This window comes from Anopheles ziemanni, chromosome 2 (assembly GCF_943734765.1).
Source record: "Anopheles ziemanni chromosome 2, idAnoZiCoDA_A2_x.2, whole genome shotgun sequence".
Classification (NCBI taxonomy): Eukaryota; Metazoa; Arthropoda; class Insecta; order Diptera; family Culicidae; genus Anopheles; species Anopheles ziemanni.
Window position 1 is genome coordinate 35,066,229 of NC_080705.1, and position 22,268 is coordinate 35,088,496.

The 22,268-nt window shown below is 43.4% G+C and overlaps 1 protein-coding gene across 1 annotated transcript in view; it reads left to right on the forward strand.

Moving 5' to 3' along the window:
* Nucleotides 1–22,268, forward strand: part of LOC131281533 (cGMP-dependent 3',5'-cyclic phosphodiesterase-like) — a 48,456-nt gene that overhangs the window by 25,133 nt on the left and 1,055 nt on the right. The window contains exons 6-10 of the mRNA XM_058310871.1: nucleotides 12,750–12,880; nucleotides 14,366–14,508; nucleotides 16,060–16,126; nucleotides 21,668–21,826; nucleotides 21,919–22,256. Of these exons, the coding sequence (XP_058166854.1) occupies nucleotides 12,750–12,880; nucleotides 14,366–14,508; nucleotides 16,060–16,126; nucleotides 21,668–21,826; nucleotides 21,919–22,256 (838 nt within the window). The remainder of the gene's footprint in view (nucleotides 1–12,749; nucleotides 12,881–14,365; nucleotides 14,509–16,059; nucleotides 16,127–21,667; nucleotides 21,827–21,918; nucleotides 22,257–22,268) is intronic.

Consider the following 22,268-nt stretch of genomic DNA (forward strand, 5'->3'; position numbering starts at 1 on the left):
CGTTCTTATCAACATCACATTTATCTTTAGTACTTATCTCCTTGACATTTGCCCTTAAAAGTAAGGCTCCCGGCAGTAATGAAAAGCTTTTTCTCCCTCAAAATGTCAACCCACCTCGAGGCGTTCATTATATTTTGAGATCGAGACGCTGCTTCCGGTGATAACCTTCGGAAACGGTGGCAGATAACCCCTCAACTCATTAATGAACATAACAAATTATCCAAAACTGTCAAACGTCAATCTTGCCAGTCGTTTCGGGTTGATGGGGCCCCGTTCGATCGTCTCAGGAAGAGGGTGGTGTGAGGTTCGTGCGCGTTGTCAAACGAACACCTTTCCCCATCGCTCCACCGTGCACACAAAACTGAAATGTCTGTCGTCATCAACGAGAGTCGCACCGGTGAAGAGGGTGAAGCGACAGTGACAGCGGTTTTATCTTGTTTTAAAGCGGAAATTGAATTCCCAGTTAAAACGTCATCGCTAATGAGGAAGCGATGGTGGTGGGGGGGTGGGAAGGGCGACCCTTGGTGATGGCGTCACCCGGTTCCTAGCAATTAGGCACGTTTTTCGTGCACTCGATCGTGCCGGTTTACTCGCCGGCTTCACGATGAGGTCAGAGAATCGAGGTACGGCGGCGTCGCCTCTTATCGCACGGCAATCGGTCGTCATTAAGTCTACTCGTTAGCATTCTTCTTCGCCAGTTGCGCCGAAGGGAACACCTATCTCCTCCCAGAGACCACTGCCCCTCCTATCAAAGTGTTCACCACTTGCACGACACACGTTTTGCTTTCCGGTGTTCCTTACGCGTTGTTCCATTTGTTTGCCATTTTCATTTTCCACGCAAACTTGAACAAAACAACCCCGCTGGCGCAAGGGATGGACACAATCACGCTCGTTATCAACCCTAATACTTTTATTGCATCACCACCGGTCGGGGTGCTCTCTCGGTTTGGGCCCGAGGGGCAATTGATTGAGCGTGCAATTGGTTCAGGGAAATATAAAAAAAGGGAAGTTATCTAATCTTACACATGTTTTCCGCCGGGTCCACCCCCATCCTCTCGCTCGGTTTCCTCGGGTACGTGGTCTGTCGGCTTGGTTGAATTACCTCGGTCGGGACGGCACGGAACCGCGAGGGCGGCGGGGAAGTGCGTTTAAAGCGCAACGGGAAGTGGCAGACTGTTGATAGCCACGGTTTTTGAACGATCGTTCGTTTGCCGGCCGCCGGTTTGTGTAAAGTGCATAGAGCTTTACCTCACACACGTACCTGCATCGTCGCCATCCATCAGAAGCGCTGGCTCAAATTGGGAGCGCATGGAAGGTTTAGGGGGCGGGGGTCGGGGGATGGCGCTTCATTTGCATACGCGAACTAATTCAATTCGATTTAATTAACAATCGGAACTGCGCATCGCACACGGTGGCGCTTGGCGGTTACCCCGGGCATGTGGTTGTGTGGTTGATTGTGGAAAGTTTTATCACCGTCTCCCGTCGCCGGTAACGGTCTCCCTCCGGGTGGTGGTCCGTTGGAGTTCAATATTGTCGGTTCGTATGTTAGACGGTCCATTTCCAAGAACTGGAGAAAATTACGAACTGGCTGAAAATTTTAAAAAGTTTTCGATAAATTTTTTTTGCGTATTTTGTCACTATTGGAAAACAAGGTAAGAATCCACGTTGTAGATCCTTCAACAAAAGCCTTAATTTTTCTCATCTGGAATCTTAATTTAAAAAAACTGTTCATCTGTTCAAAAAACATCAAAACTAAGAATTGTTTGATGATTTGATATTTTAGTGATGAGAATAACAACACTTTTTAGAGATTTGAATCAGAATGAACAACCATCGTGATGATTCGAATCTTTAGTGATGAAGAGTGAAGTCACTCTTTTGTGATTTATAACGTGTAAAATGAGTTATTAGTCGTTGCAGAAATTAAAATCCTGAACAGGGAATAGAACCTGAAAAGAGAGAATGAGTGAGTGGAAGAGTTGCTAGTCGTCATAGAGATTCAAATCCCAAGTAGAGTTACAAGTAAACACAGAGGGCATATCAAATGGGGATAGGAAGAAAGGAAGTTGTGTGTAAGATACAGGTGTAAGGTATAGGATTATGGTGGTAATTTACGACTCTGTAAGAATACTTTTATTTACTCATCCTCTCTTGGGATTAGAATTCCGGGGACTCGGGTCCCCGTTCTTAATTCGAATCCCAAAACTGAGATTATAATCTCTATGACGACTAGCAACTTTTTTACTCACTCGTTCATTCCTTTGAGATTCTAAATACTAGTAAATATTCAAATGGATAAGGAGTAACAAAACTATCCGTTAGGATTTAAATCAATCATTCAATAGTAAGATTTAACTCAATCACTCATTCTTACTCAGTACGCACATCACTAGTTTGTTTAGTTTAACCCCTGATCACAGCTTTACGCATTTGCATTCGTTTTTCATGTCAAACACAGTTTTCTGCCGCCAATAATACTTTATTTTTAGAATATAACACACCAGTGACAGCCCCTATCTCTCCCATGGGAAAAAAAACGCAAACGCATGAGCTTGCGTAAAGCTATGCTCAGGGGTTTATTGGCTAAACAAAAAACTCAACCATCAGGATTTAAACGAAGTTGTATTTTTCTAAACATTTCAATAAGAGCGGCCTGATCGTATTGTTTGATACTTACTATTTGAACTTCATATAATTGGGCTCATTAGTCTATTAGTGTATTTCTTCTATTTGTGTGTAGTCAAAAATTCTACTCTCATAGTGTTGAGGCTCTGTGCCTTGCCTTTGACGTCCAAATAATAGTTGCATCCAAAAATTGTTTGCAAACGCTGCTTGTTCTTTAAATGTAAAGAAGGGATTGAATGATTTTTTTTCTTCTTGGTAATAATCAGATCACAGATTCATTAATGTTTAGAAAACATAAAATTAGAGCCAAAGAAATAGGAAAAGAGACATCCTTTTTTCTTGGTCGCTTCATCCGCGACAATTAAAGAATCATAAAGATTCGTGAAAAAATCATGCAAAATTCATGATAATTCATTAGGATTTCGAAAAAGTAATTGATATTTTAATATTTGAATCATTTTCATTTCAAAAGATTCATGAATCAATATGAATGAATCTTACGCGAACCATCCAATGAATCTCACGATCATGAGGCACAACACTTGTTTTCATATTTTTCAGGATCAACTGCGTTAGTAACGGGGAAGAACATCAAATGTTCAAATTGCTTTGAAGTACTTTATAAAATTAAAAGGACCCAGAGGCTCCCCGAACCAAACACCTGATTGATTCTTGGGAGGAAATTTAGTTTCACACTTTCCGCGGTCTACCCTTTATTTGGTGATACTATCGCCATCAGGCGCCCAAGAACTCATCGTTCAACCCGTCGCCAGTAGCAACTCCGCTCACCAACGCTGTCATCTATCTGTTCTACAAAACCACGTTATTACCGCCCAAAACCCAAACATCCTCGCTATTCCCAGACCCCTCCCTCCTTCCCCCGACGTAATACAAAGACAATGAACCGAGTGGTTAATTACTTACCTAACCTAACTACCGAATCGAATCAGCCCCACCTTTCCCCCCCAACCGGGAGCGGAACATTATTTTGATGGACCATAAAATGAAACGCCCGAATGGGGTTTTGCGCAGCACAATGGCGCTCCCTCATATCACACCGGTGGCACCTGTCAAGCCACAAAGGGGGAGCATTCGAATGAATTATGGTTCGCCCGGCCCGGCGTTGTTGAGGTGTGTTGGTAAAGGGAGCGGAAAAGCCGGAGGGAGGAGGGGCTAGCTACGCTCGCTTTCCGCGGGGCATGCTGCCGCAAGCGCTGGGAAGAAGAATTCCGCACGTGTTATCAGTGGCACGGTTGTATTTGATTCGCGAACGTCGAACGCGCCGGGTGAGTCGCTTGACAACGAAGATGAATATTTGCTCGCAGGCCAACAAATGCGTCCCGGTTTTTGCGCCTCAAGCAAACGGCTCAACATAGCTCGTCTTTTTTTTTTACTCAAACCAACCTTTCAATCGCTTGCTTGGGTGCATTTTTACTTTCCTTCTTTCGGTGGACAATATTGTTTTTTTTGCACAAGCTAAAATTTCATATTTACGATGCACAACTTTTATGCGTCCATCCGTACGTGGTTGGAGCGTTCGCGCGTCACGGGATGAAATCAATTCCGGGGCCGGTTTTATGGTCTTTCCTCCCCCACGGTTCTCAGCTTCTCGCTCGGATGTCGCTGTTGTTATAACGGATTTTACTTTATGTTTGCTCAACAATTCAACGTTCGAACAACCGGCAGCGGGTTGTTTGTTTTTGTTTTGTTTCCGCAAGCATTTCAGCCTTCCCGGTACACACGATATACATCACGTACAGCACGCACGAGATGCGATTTCGCCCGTTGATAGAGATACATATGTTGTGTTCCATTTTATGTTTTTCCTGGTTTTGTTTTTTTGAGGGATTGGTTTACCTTCCGGCCGGTACGGACAGCTTTCTAGCCCGATGGGGGGTTAGATGCTTCAAACTACGGGCATATATGTATGCAGCTTCCGTTTCCATTCCAGTTCCGGGTTTATCCGACGCTAAGAGTGTTTTTGCTGTCTTTTTTTTGCATATTGCTTCCCTTTATCCGAACCGGGTTGAATCACATCACAACCGTAAGGGTGGTTGATTTCACTCCGTTCTGAGCCATCGATCGCGCGCCTTGGTGGCATTAGTTGGTGATTCAAAAGTTCAATATTGTAGCGTAAAATAAAAGCATCGCAAAACAGTACCACACGAACGGGTGAACCCTGACACTGAAGGCACCAATGACGGGAGGTTTTGCTTCCGGAAAACAAAACTTTGGCCGCGTTGTGCACCCACGGGTCGTGTGGCAAAACGGTGGGTTTGGTGAAGTTCGGTTGGTGAAACATGGCTTCCCATCAGATGCATCTGGTAGCGGTGCACTTTGCCTTCAGGAAGTTGTGCCATCCTATCGTTTTGCTTGTCGGTAGTTTCATCCCAAACGATGCACGATGCAAGGGTTTTCGAAAGTAGCTGAAAAGTTAGCTTACGTTAGCCTCAACTATCGACAACGAGCTTTTCATTATTTCCTCGGAAAGTTGCGTCTTGGGAGGAAAACTTTGCTCTTCCAATTTTGCCGCCCTTTATTTTCTTCTCGAGTAGCAAACAATTAAATTTGCCCCGTGTACACTTGGGAAAGTAAATAATGGGCTTCCTCTATCGGTGCTCCACCAATTGGGTATTGTTTCAGTGGTTTTAATTGTCCTAAGACTTTTGATAAATTAATGGCATTCAATCAGCAACTACCGGACACCTGGTGTGATTACGTTGGAAGACAGATATGTCCACCAGCAAACCATGAATGCAATGCCATGCTGAGCCAAAGGGAATTTAAACTGTGTTGTATGAATTTCTTGGCCTCGGTGTTGCCTCGCATTCGCCATTCCGGAGGGTTTGTTTGAGATAGTTTGTGTGGTCTTATCTAAACGAGTATTGTTTCAATTGCTCCTTTCATGAGATCGTTTTAGAAACATCAAACAGGGAGGCGGCTGAAAGAAGATAACACGCCAAAGACGAATGTCTTTTCTGTTCGGTTTGACCACCGTGCGCCCCATCGGAAGACGTTATCTTGTCCGACAAAAGGACAACTTGCATGAATCTACGGATAGTCAGGTTCCTTTGATATTTCGGGCGAGAAAACCAGTACCACCCACCTCCTCGGCCAAGCGGGAAAAGCCCGTCATAGTTCGGTCAATCGAACGTACGATGGGAAACTTTTCCGTTTGCTAGCTGTCTTTTGTCTCAACCGGTGCTGAGGCCCGTGGTCGTTTTTTTTGTTTTCATTCTCAAGAGCGACGGGAAATGACGGGAGGAAATGGTTCGGAAAAATCTTCCCCCGTCGGGCAGTGAAGTTTTTGATCTTCACGATTTTTCATTCACCTCGCCTCGTGGTGGACATGAGATGAGTGTTTCCGCTAAAAAAAACCAACATACATACAAAAGAAAATCATTTTCCCCTTCACCGGGAAAGGTCGGGAAATGCTGGAGGACCGGGGGAGGGAATGTTTGCTGGTTCTTTTCTCATTTCGCTTCCCCGAAACCGGAGCACTCGGAAAAAGATGGTTTCGCTGACCGTGGCTAGAATCACAGAAAGTGTTGGTTGGTTTCGTCGTGCAACTGGTTCCGGTTTGGTGAAGCTTCTTTCGATGTTTTTTTGTGTCCCCTTTTTATACGGCGTACGTCCTTTCACTGCTAGCCTTGACCGGGCAGCACCTTTGGCGCGTTCACGGTTACGGTACGTGCTGCTCTGCATGCAACCGGCAGTTCATTTTCACTAGTTTACACCATAAATCAACGTCACCAGACACACAACTGGAACTTTCGGTGGAACTTTTGGAACGGTGGAGAAATAACAGCTCTGCAGCAGAGGAAAACTAAAAGCTGAGCCGAAAATTGTTGCCACCGGGAAATGTTTACTGTGCATGGTGCAATGGAAACGCAAGAAAAGCATGCCAGCAGCAGTGGTGCGTAATGAAATGGGACAGGAAAAATGGCCGTTAAAAATGTTAGAGAAACAAAAACAAGTTGTTTAGTGCCATGTTTATGATGTGACATGCAAATAATTTATCGTTACAGAATGGTTCTTTACATAAACCGATTGTTTTTTAAACTATTTCGAAGAATTTTCTAAGAATGCTATTTAACATTGGAATGTTTTCAAGTGGAAACAGTCGAGCTGAAGCCTAACATATTCTTTACGATTAAGCTTTTAAATAATTTTAACCGAATCAATTGGGTTCCGGCATTCCATTTATCAATATTACCGACGTATGAAATTGTTTTCCCAAATGTCACGCAATGTTGAATTGATAAAATCAATTCCTTCCTCCCCCAAAACCGACCAGCTATAAGTTCACTCATGAAACAGAATGCGGCATTCGTCGCGTTGAATAAAAAACACGGAAACGCCGATAACAAATCGTCCAGCTCGTCGAATACGATTTATGACGAAAAGGAGTGTGACATTAAATAATTCATCCTTGGTGGCGCTTTGGTCGACAAATGATGAATAATTCCCAATCGCAGCCGATCCGTGTATAATTTGTGAGCTATAATGTAGGTCAGGGGTCGGCAAAGTCCAACTGATTTTATCCGGCCCGTTATAACATTTTAGTTTTTCTTCTCCATTCTTACCAAATTTGTTCACGATATCAGGTTTGGTTTTTTCTCCAAACGAAGAGCAACAATGTTGAACGAGTTATTCTATACCAAGTGACTTTCTCTTATACAGTTTGTTAGATTTTTTCTATCGTATTTGTATTACTGATCGTTCTTAAATTTCCTACCATCTTAAGTCGGGTTCAAAATCCGACAGCAATAACTCGTTTACTTTGCATCCAAAAAAACAACATTCAAGGAATACAATTCCCATATCGATTAGGAGCCAAAATAAGGCTCGCAATATTGAAAACATATCGAAGCAGAGTTATTGTAGTTACTCAGAGAGTACGCAATTAAAACTATGCTATTTTAAAACAATTTGTAGACAGGATTTATTTCAAGTACAATTTAAAAAAGAAATTCACAGTAAAATAAACCAAAATTTATAAGTTGATCATAATCCAACGAAAATAAGTATGAAAATGTTTAAATAGTTTTAAAGATAAAATTTTTAAAATTATAGCCTTTTTTCTCTTCTTATTTTAATTTACTATTTAGAAAGTTGATATTATATTCAAAAGGGTTAGTATTACTTTGGAAACATTAAATCATCGTTTAAGGTATCTGGCTCGCGCTTTCGGAATCATCTGGCCCTTTTTGGGATACGTGTGCCAACCGCTGAATGTAGGTGGTTCCCGGCATCAACGCACGCCCCTAACATGCCCAGTGGACAAACGCTGGGTTGTAACTTTTTCTCACCCTTCTCCGATGAGGGCTGCGTGAAGCTCATACATTTAATTGACTCAGCGAAAATACAAATCCATTACGACTGACCGTGTGTTTCGGTGTGTCACACAAAGCCTTCGACCGCTCCATCCACGTCGGTTCCTGGGCAGCATAGCATGTGTTGCATTAAGTTGGGATTTTTGTGTGATAGAAAAAGTTCTTCCATAGACCGGATGACAACGCTCCCAAGGGTGGGCGGCGAGTTCCGGGATTTCCACAAAGCACAGTTCTCTCTTAATGAGCATCCAACCGGAACTGGAGATTATCCACCGCTATCGTTTCGCCGACCATATGGGACAAGCGTCTCGGGCCATACCGGGTCCGTTCGGCCTTCGTTTATTTGTTTTACTAGCACTAAATAAATGAGCTTACAAATTTACTCCGTTCCGTCGGCTTTCGGAGCGCTTTGGTCGTCTTCCCCAAAAACAAATCCACCCAAAAGCTGCTCAACAACGCTCGGCGAGCGGGTCTCAATGTCGACGGCTTGAAATTGTCCCTTTTCTGGTGTGACACTTTGTTGTCCTATCTTTCATTACTGCGGTGCGGACACCCAAACACACACGCACGCACACGAGCGGTACTAAAATCTCGGACCGAAAACCCGGAACGTTCGTTCGTTTCGTTTATTCGCCGCATGTGGCAACTATTCAAAATACATGCGCCGCGAGTGATAAATTGTGATTTATTTTTACGATTATTCCCAGCAATAATAATAAATTGTGCTCCATTTTCACTTTGGCCGGCCGTTGGGCGGGGTGCGTTCTCCCGCCGGTCGGGCCAAAAGGGGACGACAATGACCCGCCACTCCAGGGACCGATGTTTGGGATTTGGTTGTTTTGTTTTTTTTTCCTCTCCGAATGTTTTGCTCTTCTTGCGCCAACCCGGAAGGCCCGCAGATCTCGCGGTCTGTCTGTCCGTCCGATTGTCCTGTAGAGAGTTTGTCTTCTCGTGCGTATGCCTTCTTGGCGTAGATTTTGATCGAAGTCGTAATGATGGCTATATTTATTATGAGCCGAGCAAATGGCCAACTTCTGACCTTCGATGTGAGTTTCGATTGTGGCGTATCGCTTCATCAACATCGGCCGTTTTCGCACTGTGTTGGCCGTTGTTTTGTTTGCATAACTTTAGACGTTAGGAATTTGGAAGTTAGTGCACAAATTAGGAATATTATTGTTTGACTTTTATTGCAACCAATGTCCAACCCTTATCTTTGCTTTAATAGAAAATACCGTTTGCCTTCGAATGCGATCTCTCTACTTTTGATTTTGCTTCTTTCGACATTGTGATAATGTGAGCTGCTTCTTACGTCTCCAAGAAGATCGTAAACTCGTAGGAAAATTCCCAAAACATCACCGTCTGCTAGAGCCTGCGATCAGTTCCAGCACGCAATCATCGATCGACGTCTGCCTCTCTTTCTCGAGCGAGCGAGTGCCGTGAGTATCGAAAAGTCAAATAAATAAACGTTACCATAGCAATTGACACCTCCCGAACGAACCCGTTCGAGCATGTGGCCGTTGTATGCTGCGTTGTTGTTGATCACTTCCGGACGTGTGAAGTAAGGGGTGGGGAGGAAAAAATAGTGGCACACACGCTGTGACAGACACGACAACAGACACTAGAGGGAACCAACTCTGGCTAGGTATTTGATCATCAAATGTTACATCAGCTGGCTGCCTCCACCCGCCCGAACCAACATGTCCCCTCACCACTCTCGTCGACTGTTGACGATGTTATGTTTGTCAACAGTAGAAAAAATAGCAATGGCCGGAAGGAAGGAATGAAACGGAAGTGGAACGACGGAATGAGATGCCATGAAGAGGCCGATTTCGGGCGCTGCTTGCTTGAGCGTTGTCTTAACTGATTCTAGCTTCTTTGCTAAGTAATGTGGAATAGATCCAGTTTTGTTATTGTTTTCTGTTCGCTAGTTCCGCTCCGTAAGATAAAGGAAAAGGGGCTGACAGGGCTGATTGTTGGATCGTTTATTTATAGAATGACTGTATAAACAGCAGGAATAGCCCTGGTGAGCATCTCTTTCAGTTCATTCAATCCGGAAGCTGATTGTAAAGTTCATATTTTCCCACAAAAAATGCTTAAGTATTATATTTTTTTCTGTTCGGTTTACATTTTAAAGTCTGTTCAAACAAAAGCGTGGGACACCACACCGTTTTCTTTGGTTGTTTACCATCTGTTAAAATAAACTTTTATTAAATATATATTTTCCTGATGTCTTTCATAACTCATTTTTTATTAAGTGAGTAATCACAACGAAATCGAATAACTATTAGATTTTATGTTGTTTCATTAAGTGCAAATAAAAAAACAATACTGAAAGATTGGTAACAAATCGTTTTAAAAATTTTCGAGTTTTCAAAAAATATGTACTGCAAAACGAAAACAACAAAGGGTTTTCTATGCTTGAAATGGTTTTTCTTTTTACAAATTCAGATTTTTCCAGTATATTAAGGATTAGATAATGTAAGCTGTAATAGCTCGCAGCTGACTGGTGCTTTCATATGTTAATATTAATATATTTATTGATATATTATTATTTTCAACGTTTTTATGGAAACACAGAAGCATTTCCAACATTTTTTAAACCGATCACGCTCTGGTGGTACTGACTGTGGTTATACTAACGTTACAACACGCTCAGTTATGTTCTTCTTTGTATTCAGAGCAGGAAATCATGAAAATTGGTCATCCAAGATTCGTTGACCTAGATTTCCTATTGAGAACAGACTCGCGGCATCGTTCGCTTGTAGAAAAAACTAAAACTCTTATGTTTCGTGTTATCTTGCTAATGTCAGTTCTCACCGACAGTAAATCTCCAACCCAGCGTTGTAGGTCAGTCAACTGTCTGCGTCCTATCATAACACACCGAGGAAAAGTATCCCGCTTCTCACCCCCAGGTTAACAAAACCTCCACTCCACTTCGCGACCCAGTCCGGGAGTCCCGGGTTGGTTTGTTGCAACATTTAAGCATAATGTTTCCAGCATCTTCCCGAAGCACTAGCAACGCTCACAACGTTCACGCGTGCTTGCAATGATCGGGATAATGGCGAGCGAAACCCGAAGAAAAAGTAGGCGGAAAGTAGGATAAACACATACACACTCACACATACTGACGCGAAAAGAAGCTCACTACAAAAGATGGACGCTTTTGTATCTGTTATGATCTACTGTTACGTTTCACTGGCTTCCCTTGTTTCGGCGCGCCACGCTCGTTTGATGGGAGGAGGTTTATTTTTTTTCTTGTGGAAAACATGCCACCCTTCAGGAGCCACCACGTGTTTGTATTTCATCACCGACACTGTAGCTCTGCTTGTGCGAGCAGAGCACAATGTAGCACAACACGGGGCCCCAACAATGGCGCATTGTTGCAATGTTGCTCCGGTTCGGTTCGGTGGAGACCCGGTTCGGGCAGGTGGAAGGAGAGCTGTGGCTGATGTGAGCATAAATACAGCCCAACGGTGGCCCGGTCCGAACGGTGGGGTAGGTCGAGAACTCGTCTCCGCTTCGTCGGAAGGGCGCAACAACACATAAAAGCAGCTGCTTCCGTTCGCTTTATCCTTCGGAAGATACGTTGTACCGTACCGTGCCCACCTGAGTTCCGGTGTTCGCTATCATCCGCTTCTGAACCTTCCCCTACCCTTCGTCCCTAAATCACCAAAGCCGGACGGCAAGGTAACGTTTCGAAATAAAATCTCTAAAACGATACGATCAAGCTTATTGCTCAAATGATTAGTTTCTCCGTTCGTATGTTCGTCCGCCCAGGAAGGAAGGAACGTCCACCCTGGCTGCAACAGTTCGCTGCAACCGGACCGGCCGAGTGAGTCGCCCTGGACATCCGACGTCCATGGGGGAAGCATAAAACCCCACCGGGGGCAGGAAAAATGTGACGCCGCTCAGCGCGTTTGTTGCGAGAGAAAAACGGCGTGCTTCACATAAAAGGATGATGGAAAATTTCCAATTAAGATAGAACCCTAGTGATTGGGGTTGCCAGAGTGCCGTGCAGATGTGGTAGGCTGCCTTTGGGGAGCTTTGGCGATTGTCGAAGCCGACCCCCGGAGTACGCCACACAATAGGTTTATATTCGGGGCAGGAGGAAGTGAACGAGTAAATTAAGTTTTCCCCCTCTCCCTCTCGAGATAAGTCATAAGCAAGCTGTTCCGGAGGCTATGAATATAATTTTTGCCTTGCACATTTGGGATGCAAATTTTAAGTTCTTCATTAATTGGTTTATTTTATGTACGATTATTTATAATGCAAATTGTGTGCTTTTGGAGGCGAACGAGATTGTTTAAATTTTCTTTATCTATCGATAAAGAGTCAAGAAATGCGCTTTATAATTGCATCTTGGAAAGTTCCTTTATGTTCATAATAATTTTAATTTTCATAAGGATCCTTACGGACAAAAGATTATTGTTGGCCCATTCCCCCTGTGAACCAGTTTAAATTGCATCAAATATTTAATCGAAGTGACGAAAACGAGTTTCGCCAGCGTTCGATAAGAAGAGTTCCACGTTCAGTTTAATTAAAAACTTTTGTTTATTCTACTGCTTCTGTCAATGGTTCTTAATTTGAAGGGAACAAAAAAATTGTATCGTGATATTGTGTTTCGTGTCCACTATTTTTTTTTCGTTACTGTTCTATTCGGGAAATTCATTTGCTTCTAGAGTGCCTTTCGGTTCTTTCGGCCCAGGCGGGTCGTCAGTCTCCCATCCCACGAAACAGTTGTCTGTCAATGCTCTCATTTATTAACCATCCGTGCCCTCTTTTTTCCAGGTGATCTGGGCCAGCTGCTGCGGGGCGTGATGACGGAGGCCAAGGAGCTGGCGGCCGCCGAACGGTGCTCTCTATTTCTGCTCGACAAACACACCGGCGAGCTGGTCTCGAAGGTCTTCGATGGTAATGAGGTGAGTTGTGAGCCCGAGCATAGTTACTACTAGAGTAAGCCCCGGTTCCGATGTTCGGCACCGATGAAGCAGGGGCCATTCCGGGATGGGTTTCATTATAGGAAATTATTTCGAAACCGAATCGATTGACCTGTTGAGTGAAGTTGTGCTATGCATCGTTCCATTGGCGAGCATAGTTTCATGCGCTGCAGAAGGAGGGAAAAGTTTTTCGATAGTTGAGAATTTTTCCCTTGTTTTTATACCGAGGGAAAAAGAGACGCAAATGAATGGCATATAATGATGGCCAGAAAATAAATTAGTTTGAACAGCTGTTGTAGAATTTATCGATTTCCAATTACGAGCTCGCAATATTGTATGCTTTAACTTTTATTGCATAATTTTGCATATAAAATAAAAGAATAAATAACAGGATCATTGCCTTTGATGATTTTGCTAGAATTCGTTAAAGTTTATTTTCAAACTAATATCAAATTCAATTTATTCGCGATGTTTGTTCAATAAAGAGCAGCGATGTGATGAATAACGTAACATCAATTAAATTGTGCTTAAAAGACCGAATCATTAACCAGGACAAATATGGAGGGAGATTTTCCATTCCCTTTCCTTTTTTCTCGTACATAAAACCAGATAATTGCAACGTTGGCACAAAGGATGTTTGGTTCGTATTAAAAAGAAAAGCCTTGACATCTCTTTCATCTGCTTTCGTTTGGATAAAGGTTTGTTTATTTGTTTTTTTTTTTTTTATTTGGAATACATGGACCTGTTTCAGCGAAGTTTCGGTTTCTCTAGTTATGTCACCGTCTTTTCATCTCCTTGCAAATAGACACGAAGCAGAGTAATAAAAAAAACAAGCGGCTTTTGTATTATCCTTCCAAAAGCGGCACGGATTTTTGTCTCTCGCCAAATGCCGGCCCCGTGGTATTGAATATTTGCCGAACTGCCGAAAATGCGACGTCGCCCGTTGGGCTTATTTCATTTCCGTTCGGCCTTCTGCAACGTGACGTTGGGTCTGGCGAAGGAGTCAGTAGAAGTGGTCGGTGACGGGACGAATGTTGTGAACGGAAAACGGTGAAAAACAATCGAGTAAATAAATAGAACGATAAAAAACCCCCGTCGCACTCAAACGGACAATAAAGCGCATAGCTCAGCAGACGCGGCTTAGCATACGGTCGTCAGCTGAAATTTCACCCCGGTGTAGAGCCCGGGTGGGTTTGGGAAAATAAATCCCCGAATCTTCTTCGGCGCAATAAGCGGACCGTAGTGCAGGTAGAACACATTCCCAAACGGGTGGTGATGATTTTCCCTGGGTTGGACCTTTTTCCCCACCGTGGTTCATCGGACCTTCGGGTGAGGGGACGCACGTCAGATCGTTCGTCCGGGGAACTAGTTTGATCGATACACCCGATACTCGAAGTCGTTCCCCGCAACACGGATGACGCTATAACACATTCTTTATCCGGTTTTCTCCCCCCCCTTTTTTTGCAGGCCTCCAAGGAGATACGCATCGAGAGTGGCAAAGGAATCGCGGGCTACGTCGCACAAACGGGCAAACTGCTCAACATCCGCAACGCGTACCAACATCCGCTGTTCTACAAAGGGGTTGACGAGTCGACGGGCTTCAAAACGAGGTAAGTGACTGTCGCAACAGCGAATGGGAGGGTTTCCGTACCCGTCGTTGGCCGTCGTTACAAAACACTCCGGATGGATTCGAGACGCCGGTTGATTGTGTTTATTTTCTACTGCCTGTCGTTTCCACTCAATTGCCTCAATATCGGTTTTGTTTCGGTTGGCGTTTTTCCGAAGGCACGGAAGGAAACACTTCTCAAGTGTTGTTTGCACGGCGGCACATTTTTGTTCTTAAAGTTGTACTTTGTCTACTTCTGGTAATATTTTTCATGAATCTTTTGGTACCGGAAGACGACTGCAATCTTTCACTACAATGAAACAAAATTGGTCATTTCTGCTCAAAGTGACAGATATTGCAATATTGCATTTATTTCTTCCCTGGTTGAATTCAATTTCATTGTAGTGAAATATTGCATCTTCGTCTTCTAGCACTATTTTGGATGTTAGCTTTTTTCACACGTTGACTGCCAAGCGTTTAGGCACACTTGTTTTAGTTCAATACTTCTTAATAAAATTTGTTTATAAAACTTTGTTTATAAACTAACGATTTTCAAAAGCCAAGCTAAGACTTAGCTTCCCAAAGAATTAATTTTTGACAAAATCTTATTTTTTTTATTTTATACTTTGATTTTTATTTTTAACTAGCTTGACGCCCCGGTGTTGCTCGGTGTAGAAGAGGTTGAGAAAAGAGTTATGGTTTTACTTTTTTTTTTCAATAATAAAAAAGTTCAATTTCAATGTAATAGTTACAATATTTAACATGTTTGATATTTCATCAATTTCCCCGTGATGTATAAACCTTGATGTAGCTATACACCTTGACAATTATTTACATGCTTGTTTTGTTTGTGTTAGTAAAACTGAGTTTAAATTGTAAAATTTAGAATAATAGTTATCAAACAAACCTTTAATAATATCTACAGTGCTTAACCTATATGTGTGAAAAGTTTCAGCATTGTCAGTTCAATATTTTTCGAGTTTTTAGTGTACATAGAACTCCATATATGAAAAAAGCTAAAATATGTAGTAGATTGACAGGTGGCTATCAAAAATGATTGCCATGGCAGTTAACGTGTTAACAGAACGATAGAACTTAGTTTTAAAAATGTATACCTCTCAAACTTAAAATTTTGATCATGTTTTCCTTAATCCAAAATTAAAATCACGTGGTTTTATCACATATTTTACTTCAAACCACATCCACCAGCGTCCGGAACAGTGAGAACGAAACGGAAACGGAAAAAAATACTGATATTGCTTCAAAAAATCAATCCCCTAATCGTCGGCGACACACCATTCACAGTATCTCACTTATCAATCAGTGGCTACAAAGTTTTCCAATTAGCGTCAACATGTTGCGAAGGGGCCGTTCGCAGAAGTGGGTGGTGTTTAACTCGCACAATAAAATGAGACGTTCGTGCTCGTACTTTTTGCTTCCTTTTTTAAGGCAACCACATCAACCTCTTCTTGTGCTGCCTCTTCCGTGATGAATGAATCCGTTTCTTTTTCCTTCATTTCATTCATTTTGATTTTTTTTCTCTCTCCCATTATAGGAACATTCTCTGCTTTCCCATCTGCGACGAAGAGGGCGTCATTGGGGTGGCCCAACTCTGTAACAAGGTAAGAAATGTGCACCCTTTTAAACACATCTCAGCTGGGCTCGAATTTTCCCACGGCGTTAGAGTTAATCACCAGGCGCCTCCATTTCGGGTGGACCTTTTTGTTTTGTTTTTAATCCGGCAATCAAATTTGTTCACACATTTTTTTTTCTCGCTTCGCCTTTGTCCCCACCACCTAACCTAACAAACCGGAAGCAATCAATAAGCAAATCGTGCCTTCATGTAGCGTGTAGCGAAATTGCTGACAATCTTACAACGTCGCAGAAAAGTAAATCCAAACGAGAAACAACCGGCCGGTTAAGAGGATGCCGGATACCCCCCCCCCCCCCCCTCTTTTCTCTCCTTACCCCCAGCGAAGGGTGATTGAATTCTTTCCATTTCTTCTAGTTAAACCCGGCGGAGGTGGCATGTTAGATGATTGATTGATTTAATCGCCCTCCATCATCGGCGACGAACACTCGGTGCGGTCAGTGCGGGACCTGAGCGGAGCGACCGGGGGGAGGGCTACCGGATGTCTAAAGCACACCCAATATGTCAATCTTGATGCCAGCAAGAGGGTGTCAGATTTTATTAAAGGTTGTTGCAGCTTTTCGCTCCCCAACGCGTTGGAATTTAATTGTAATATTTAAGCTTTTTGATTGTTTTTTTTTTATTTCCGGTTCATGAACGGTAAAACAACATCGCTTTTCTTAGCGTACGAATAGAAAAACATCAATCTTCAACCCATTTCATTCTGAAATGGTTGCTTGGGGAATGAATTTAAAATGTCCCGTCGGCTGAAGGCAATTTGTTTTAATCTTCAATCTACGCTGTGCAACAGGGATAGAAAAATCTAAATCCTACTTACTCCCACTTGATGGAAATGGAAGAAAAGCAGAGAGAAATCAGCTGCACAATGGGCATGAAAAATCAGCTACCGCCGGTTTTTGCGTTTTGCTACAAATTGATTACCATTAAGCTGCAGGATTGAGCTGAAATTGCCGGTTTTTTCTCCTTCTTGCAGATTTGTGGCAAACCAAAGGGCAGATAGGGGATCGGTGGGGGAAAGAAAGTATGACGTTTCGGACGAGGCCGACGGGCAGGAAATACTCCTAGCGGAAATGATTGAAACGATTTGTATTCAGCAGTTGTAATTCAATTTCGTAAGGGTTGGCCCTGCAAAGCTGGACCCTCTCGGTGGAGTTTTCTCGGGCTTTCCCGGTGAACACAACACCGGTGGTTTATGATTTTTGCCTTCTTAGCCCTCGGTTGTCGCAACGCCATCAGCGTCTTGACAGCCCCGAAGGAAGCGAAAGAACGAAAAGAAATCTCGCCTGTTCTCTCTCTCTTTCTGTCTCTGGAGACATCGAGACGTCTTCGACTGCGGCTTAGAATGTTGCGATGATTTGAAATGGGAATTTTATTAGCCGATGCGGATTGCGTTTCCATAGCTGTACGTACATATATTTTTTAGTGTTGCAGGAAAAAAGGAAGGCAAAAAGTGCAAATACGTTGTGTCACAAGCTAATAAAAATCTCAACAAACTTGCGACTGCATTGGGAAGCTCCCGAGCTTCGAGGGTGAGTCTTGTTTGTCCCCGGTCTACTCGTCGCACACGTCCAGGCAACCTAGCCTAACTTTCCTGCTCCCTTCGGAACATAGTGGCCTGCCGTTTGCTGATTCTAATGAACTTATCGAAGCTTTGCTTTGAATCTCCACAATATACGCATCGACACCATGAAATGGACGCATCCTCTCGGATCCGGTGTGTAGGAGTGTGTGCTTGTGTGTTTTTTTTCACCCACCCGGTAGCCCGGTAGTAATGGTATTTCTTTTCAAGGACTATTGGATTTCCCATTTGAGTGTTTCGATGTCACGAGGGGAAATGAAATGAACAGGTGTCCAACTCTAGTTGATTCCAAGACGGTAACGAGGAGATAGTAGGGGAGAGGTGAGGGACAGGAGAAGGTCTCTACCGAAAACACCGGTCCATACCGTGAGCCAATTTGTCGAAGTTGAATTTGACAGTTTTTTTGGGGGCACGGAATTCCGATCGAGCTTTGGAGGTTTTCGGAGAAACTGAGATTTTTAATAATATAACATTTCATGGCGTTCCAAGAAATTAATATTAAAAATACTTAGCAAAGAGAATATGTTGTTTTTTTCTAGAAATAGGACTAGAAAATTTCTATGAAGCAACTAAATTACTTTGCTGTTTCATCCATATTATTTCCATTGTTTTTTTTTTGTACCTTACATTATATTCTTTACATTACCGTAAGGTTCAAACATCGGTGGAATTAAAAACAAAGCCCTAAATACTTCCGAGCCGTCAAAAGATCTTCGCACAAAATCCAATTTCAAAAGACTCTTACAGTTTCGAGGGCAAAAAGTAAACAAGCAGTGCTTAAAACTTCCCACCACCGCTGCTTGGTTTGGGAAAACTTTCCACTCCATCGGTGTTTGGTGTGGGGCGGTTGGCTTTCCATATCGACTTTCGCCCGGAGCCGACAATGTGCATGTGCGTAACTTGCGTCCATGAAACATGACTCAGTCGGTAATATAGTTGGAACAAGTTGCCTCCATCGGGCGGATAACAATGCCCCGTTGCTCGACGGTAGGAAACGTATCATATCACACGGTTTGTGGAAGATAAAGTTAATAGGAGGTTAGGAAACGAGAGCCGCCTTCCAAGAATGGGTTGAGTTTTACCGAGCGAAAGCAGTCGGTCGGTCGGTTTAATGAATTTCTGTGAAAAGTTTCTGCGAAAAGTGGACAGGTTAAAACGATTCAGGTGTAAATTAATGGGAATTTTCAAATTGAATGATTAAAACCAGCCAGCACGGCGTGTGTATGACAATTTTCATTACAGGCGTTGCCAGCCAACTTTGCCTCGAAAGCGGGTGATTTTGTCTCTAACGCACTTTGTTCTGAAATAGCTCATCAACTGTTTTCTCTAAAGCATGTGGTATTGAAATGACTCATTGACTGTTGTCTCTAACTCATCTGACTTTGTCTCTAACCCATCTGGGTTTGTCCCAAGTCGAAACCAGAGAATAAACAAAGTTTTTGTGGTTATGCTACATTGTAAAACTCCAAGAACAATGAACGTATTAGTATATACAAAAATATAAATGCTTTTAGTTTTTGGAGTTTTCAAATGTAGAATAATCACAATTTCTTTGTTTATTCCCTGTTTTTCGACCGGAGACAAAATAAGATGGGTAAGAGACAAAGTCAGATGACTTAGAGACAAAATTCGATGAGTTATTTCAATACCACATGCTTTAGAGACAACAGTTGATGAGCTATTTCAATCATCGATGGGTTAGTGCTTAACATAGATAGCAACCTCTAGAAGAATACTACAAGCTACAAGCTACAAACAATACATCAAAATACATACAAAAGAATGCAAAAAAAGTAGTATTTAGAGTTTTAAAATGTAGCATTCCCTGCTACAATTACTTTGTTTATTCCCTGTTTTTCGACTGGAGACAAACCCAGATGGTGCTAGAGACAAAGTCAGATGACTTAGAGACAAAATTCGGTGAGTTACAGCATTTCCCGGCTTTTTATTTCAAAGTCCATTTGTTGCCATTATAGAGCGCAACTGGTCAGATGAAACCTGGCACTTGTTAGTGTTTTGATGGGACTTTGGAATAAAAAGCCGGGAAATGCTGTATTTCAATACCACATGCTTTAGAGACAACAGTTGATGAGCTATTTCAATCATCGATGGGTTAGAGCTTACCATAGGTGGCAAAGTCTGTATGCTCGTTCAAATAGCTGAATTGGGAAAACGCATTATATCATCTCCGGTGGATAATACATCGCAAAACGCAATATCTCGTTCTAGTGCGTCGAAAGGCCATCGAGATTACTCATTTCGATCCAGGCTTCCACCAGCAAACGACATCAAAGCGACCGGTGGAATCAGAAATCACCATCGCACCGCAAATGAACTTTCCCCAAAGCTTGCGGCTGCTAAGCATGCCACAACAATTCCACTTTAATTACTTCCTGGGGAAAGCCTCTGAGCGGGAAAGGATTCAACATGTCGGTCCATTTGTGTCCGGGGATTGCGAGATTAGATCAATAGTGTGCATCGTCCGTTCCATCGTCGGCAAACACCACCAGCATATCGACAGCGAGCCCAACTACGTCGTCCCGAAACCGAACCAGACGTAAAACCACACATTACAATGTCATAAATGGTAATAGGAAAATCATTTCCCACACCTCACGCTCCTGCACTCCGGGATGCACGCGAGTTTTTTTATAGACTCCGCGCATTTTCTCTCTCCACACCACCGGTGAGCTCCATTTTATGGCTCAATTTAAAATCCATTGAAACTATCGGATGGTGGGGAAGTGGATAAAAAGTTGCAAATCCTCGACGGTCACGGGTTGGGCCAATCACTTTGTAAATAGTTTTCCCCTCGACTGTTCGAACACTTTGATTGCCGGCGAACGCAACGTTCACGAAGCCAACCGTGGTAACAAGCTCCCTGTTTGACTTTGTCCACTTCCGAATGGGTAAATCCATCAAATACTTCTGGGAGCACTGCTTAAAACTTGCATTTTAACTCCCGCTGAGACCGGTGTAAAGTGAAAGTTGCCGGTAAAGTGAAACAAATCGAAAAAGGGTCCGAACGAGATGCCATTTGTTTCGTTTCGTGCCATTTGTCTTATTTCTGGTATCGGAAAGCTTTTAAATTTCGAACCCCTTCAGGGTCCATTTTACTGGAAGCTCTTCTTGTTTTCACATTACGCTGCCATGTTCGACATAAAGTTCTATACTCCTCTATCAACTCGTTCCTTCCATTCATTGCATGCGGCTCAGCCAAAAGCAATCACCAAATGTTCCCCAACGGGACGTGGCAACCATTGGAACGAGTTGAATGGAAAACATCGTCTTGCAGATTTCCCTACTGGCGTTCGCCGCAAAACCGACGGTGTGTTTCCAACAGCCGAACACGGCACCGAAATATTCCACACTTCATTCTGCTACCACCAGCACCACCACCATTGTGTTAATCCATGTTGCAACGGAAGAACAGAAACAGAATGAGATTCTTCACATCGAAACAAATCGAACCATGCGGAATGGTTCCGCACACCGTAGTACAAGTCATGTGGGATAATATCAGATGCATTGGTACGGAATTTGTCTGCAGTATCCGTGGTAGGACCGTGGGGTATGTGATGGTTCTGGAGGACGGAACGGTCCTTCAACAAGCGTATATCGACAACTGGCTTCGTTTCGTTTTTCGTACCTCTATCTTGCAATTTCTCGTACTTCCCCCAACCTGCTGGTTCTTCGATAAATTCATAGTTGTTTCCATCAAGTTGCCTATGGTAACCTAGCAAGGCGAAACCATCTTGGAATGGCATATTCGTTCAAATAAACGATTGCTCGGATGGCATGTGTTACTGTATGAGGTTATGAATTTGTCATGGCAATCGAGGGCTACTTGTGTTAGTTTTTATGGGTAAAACATTGTACATTTTAAAACCTTAACGTTTTTCCTTGCATCTTTCTCACTTCGTTATCAAACAGCTAAATGGATTCCACTTCGACAAGTGCGACGAGGAGGTGGCGACCGCGTTCTCCGTCTACTGCGGCATCAGTATTATGCACGCCCTGGTACACAAGCAGGTCCAGAAGGCGGAGGCCCGCTACAAGCTGTCCCAGGAGTTGTTGCTCTACCACATGAAGGTACGGCTCACGGCGAGCCGGCTTGCGGCGGCTCGCGGCGACGGTCCTAATAGATTGATTGAACTCTTCCCTTTCCTGCACGACCCGGCCAGGTACCGGACGCGGAGGTCAATCACGCCCTGGAAGCGGTAAAGGAACCGGACCGGCAGCAGCAGGACGAGCAGTACCACGCATTTCCACGGTTCGACTTCTGCCCGCGGGACGTGCGGGATTACGCCCGGTCGGTGCAGCTGGCGATGCGCATGTTCTACGACCTGAACTTTGTCGGCAGCTTCAAGATACACGAGTACAAGCTCGCCCGGTTCGTGCTGCTGGTGCAGAAGGGCTACCGGGACACGCCGTACCACAACTGGTGGCACGCGTTCTCCGTTGCACACTTTGCTTACTCGCTCATGAAGAACCTTCGCCTGATCGAACGAGGCATTATCACGTAAGGAAATCG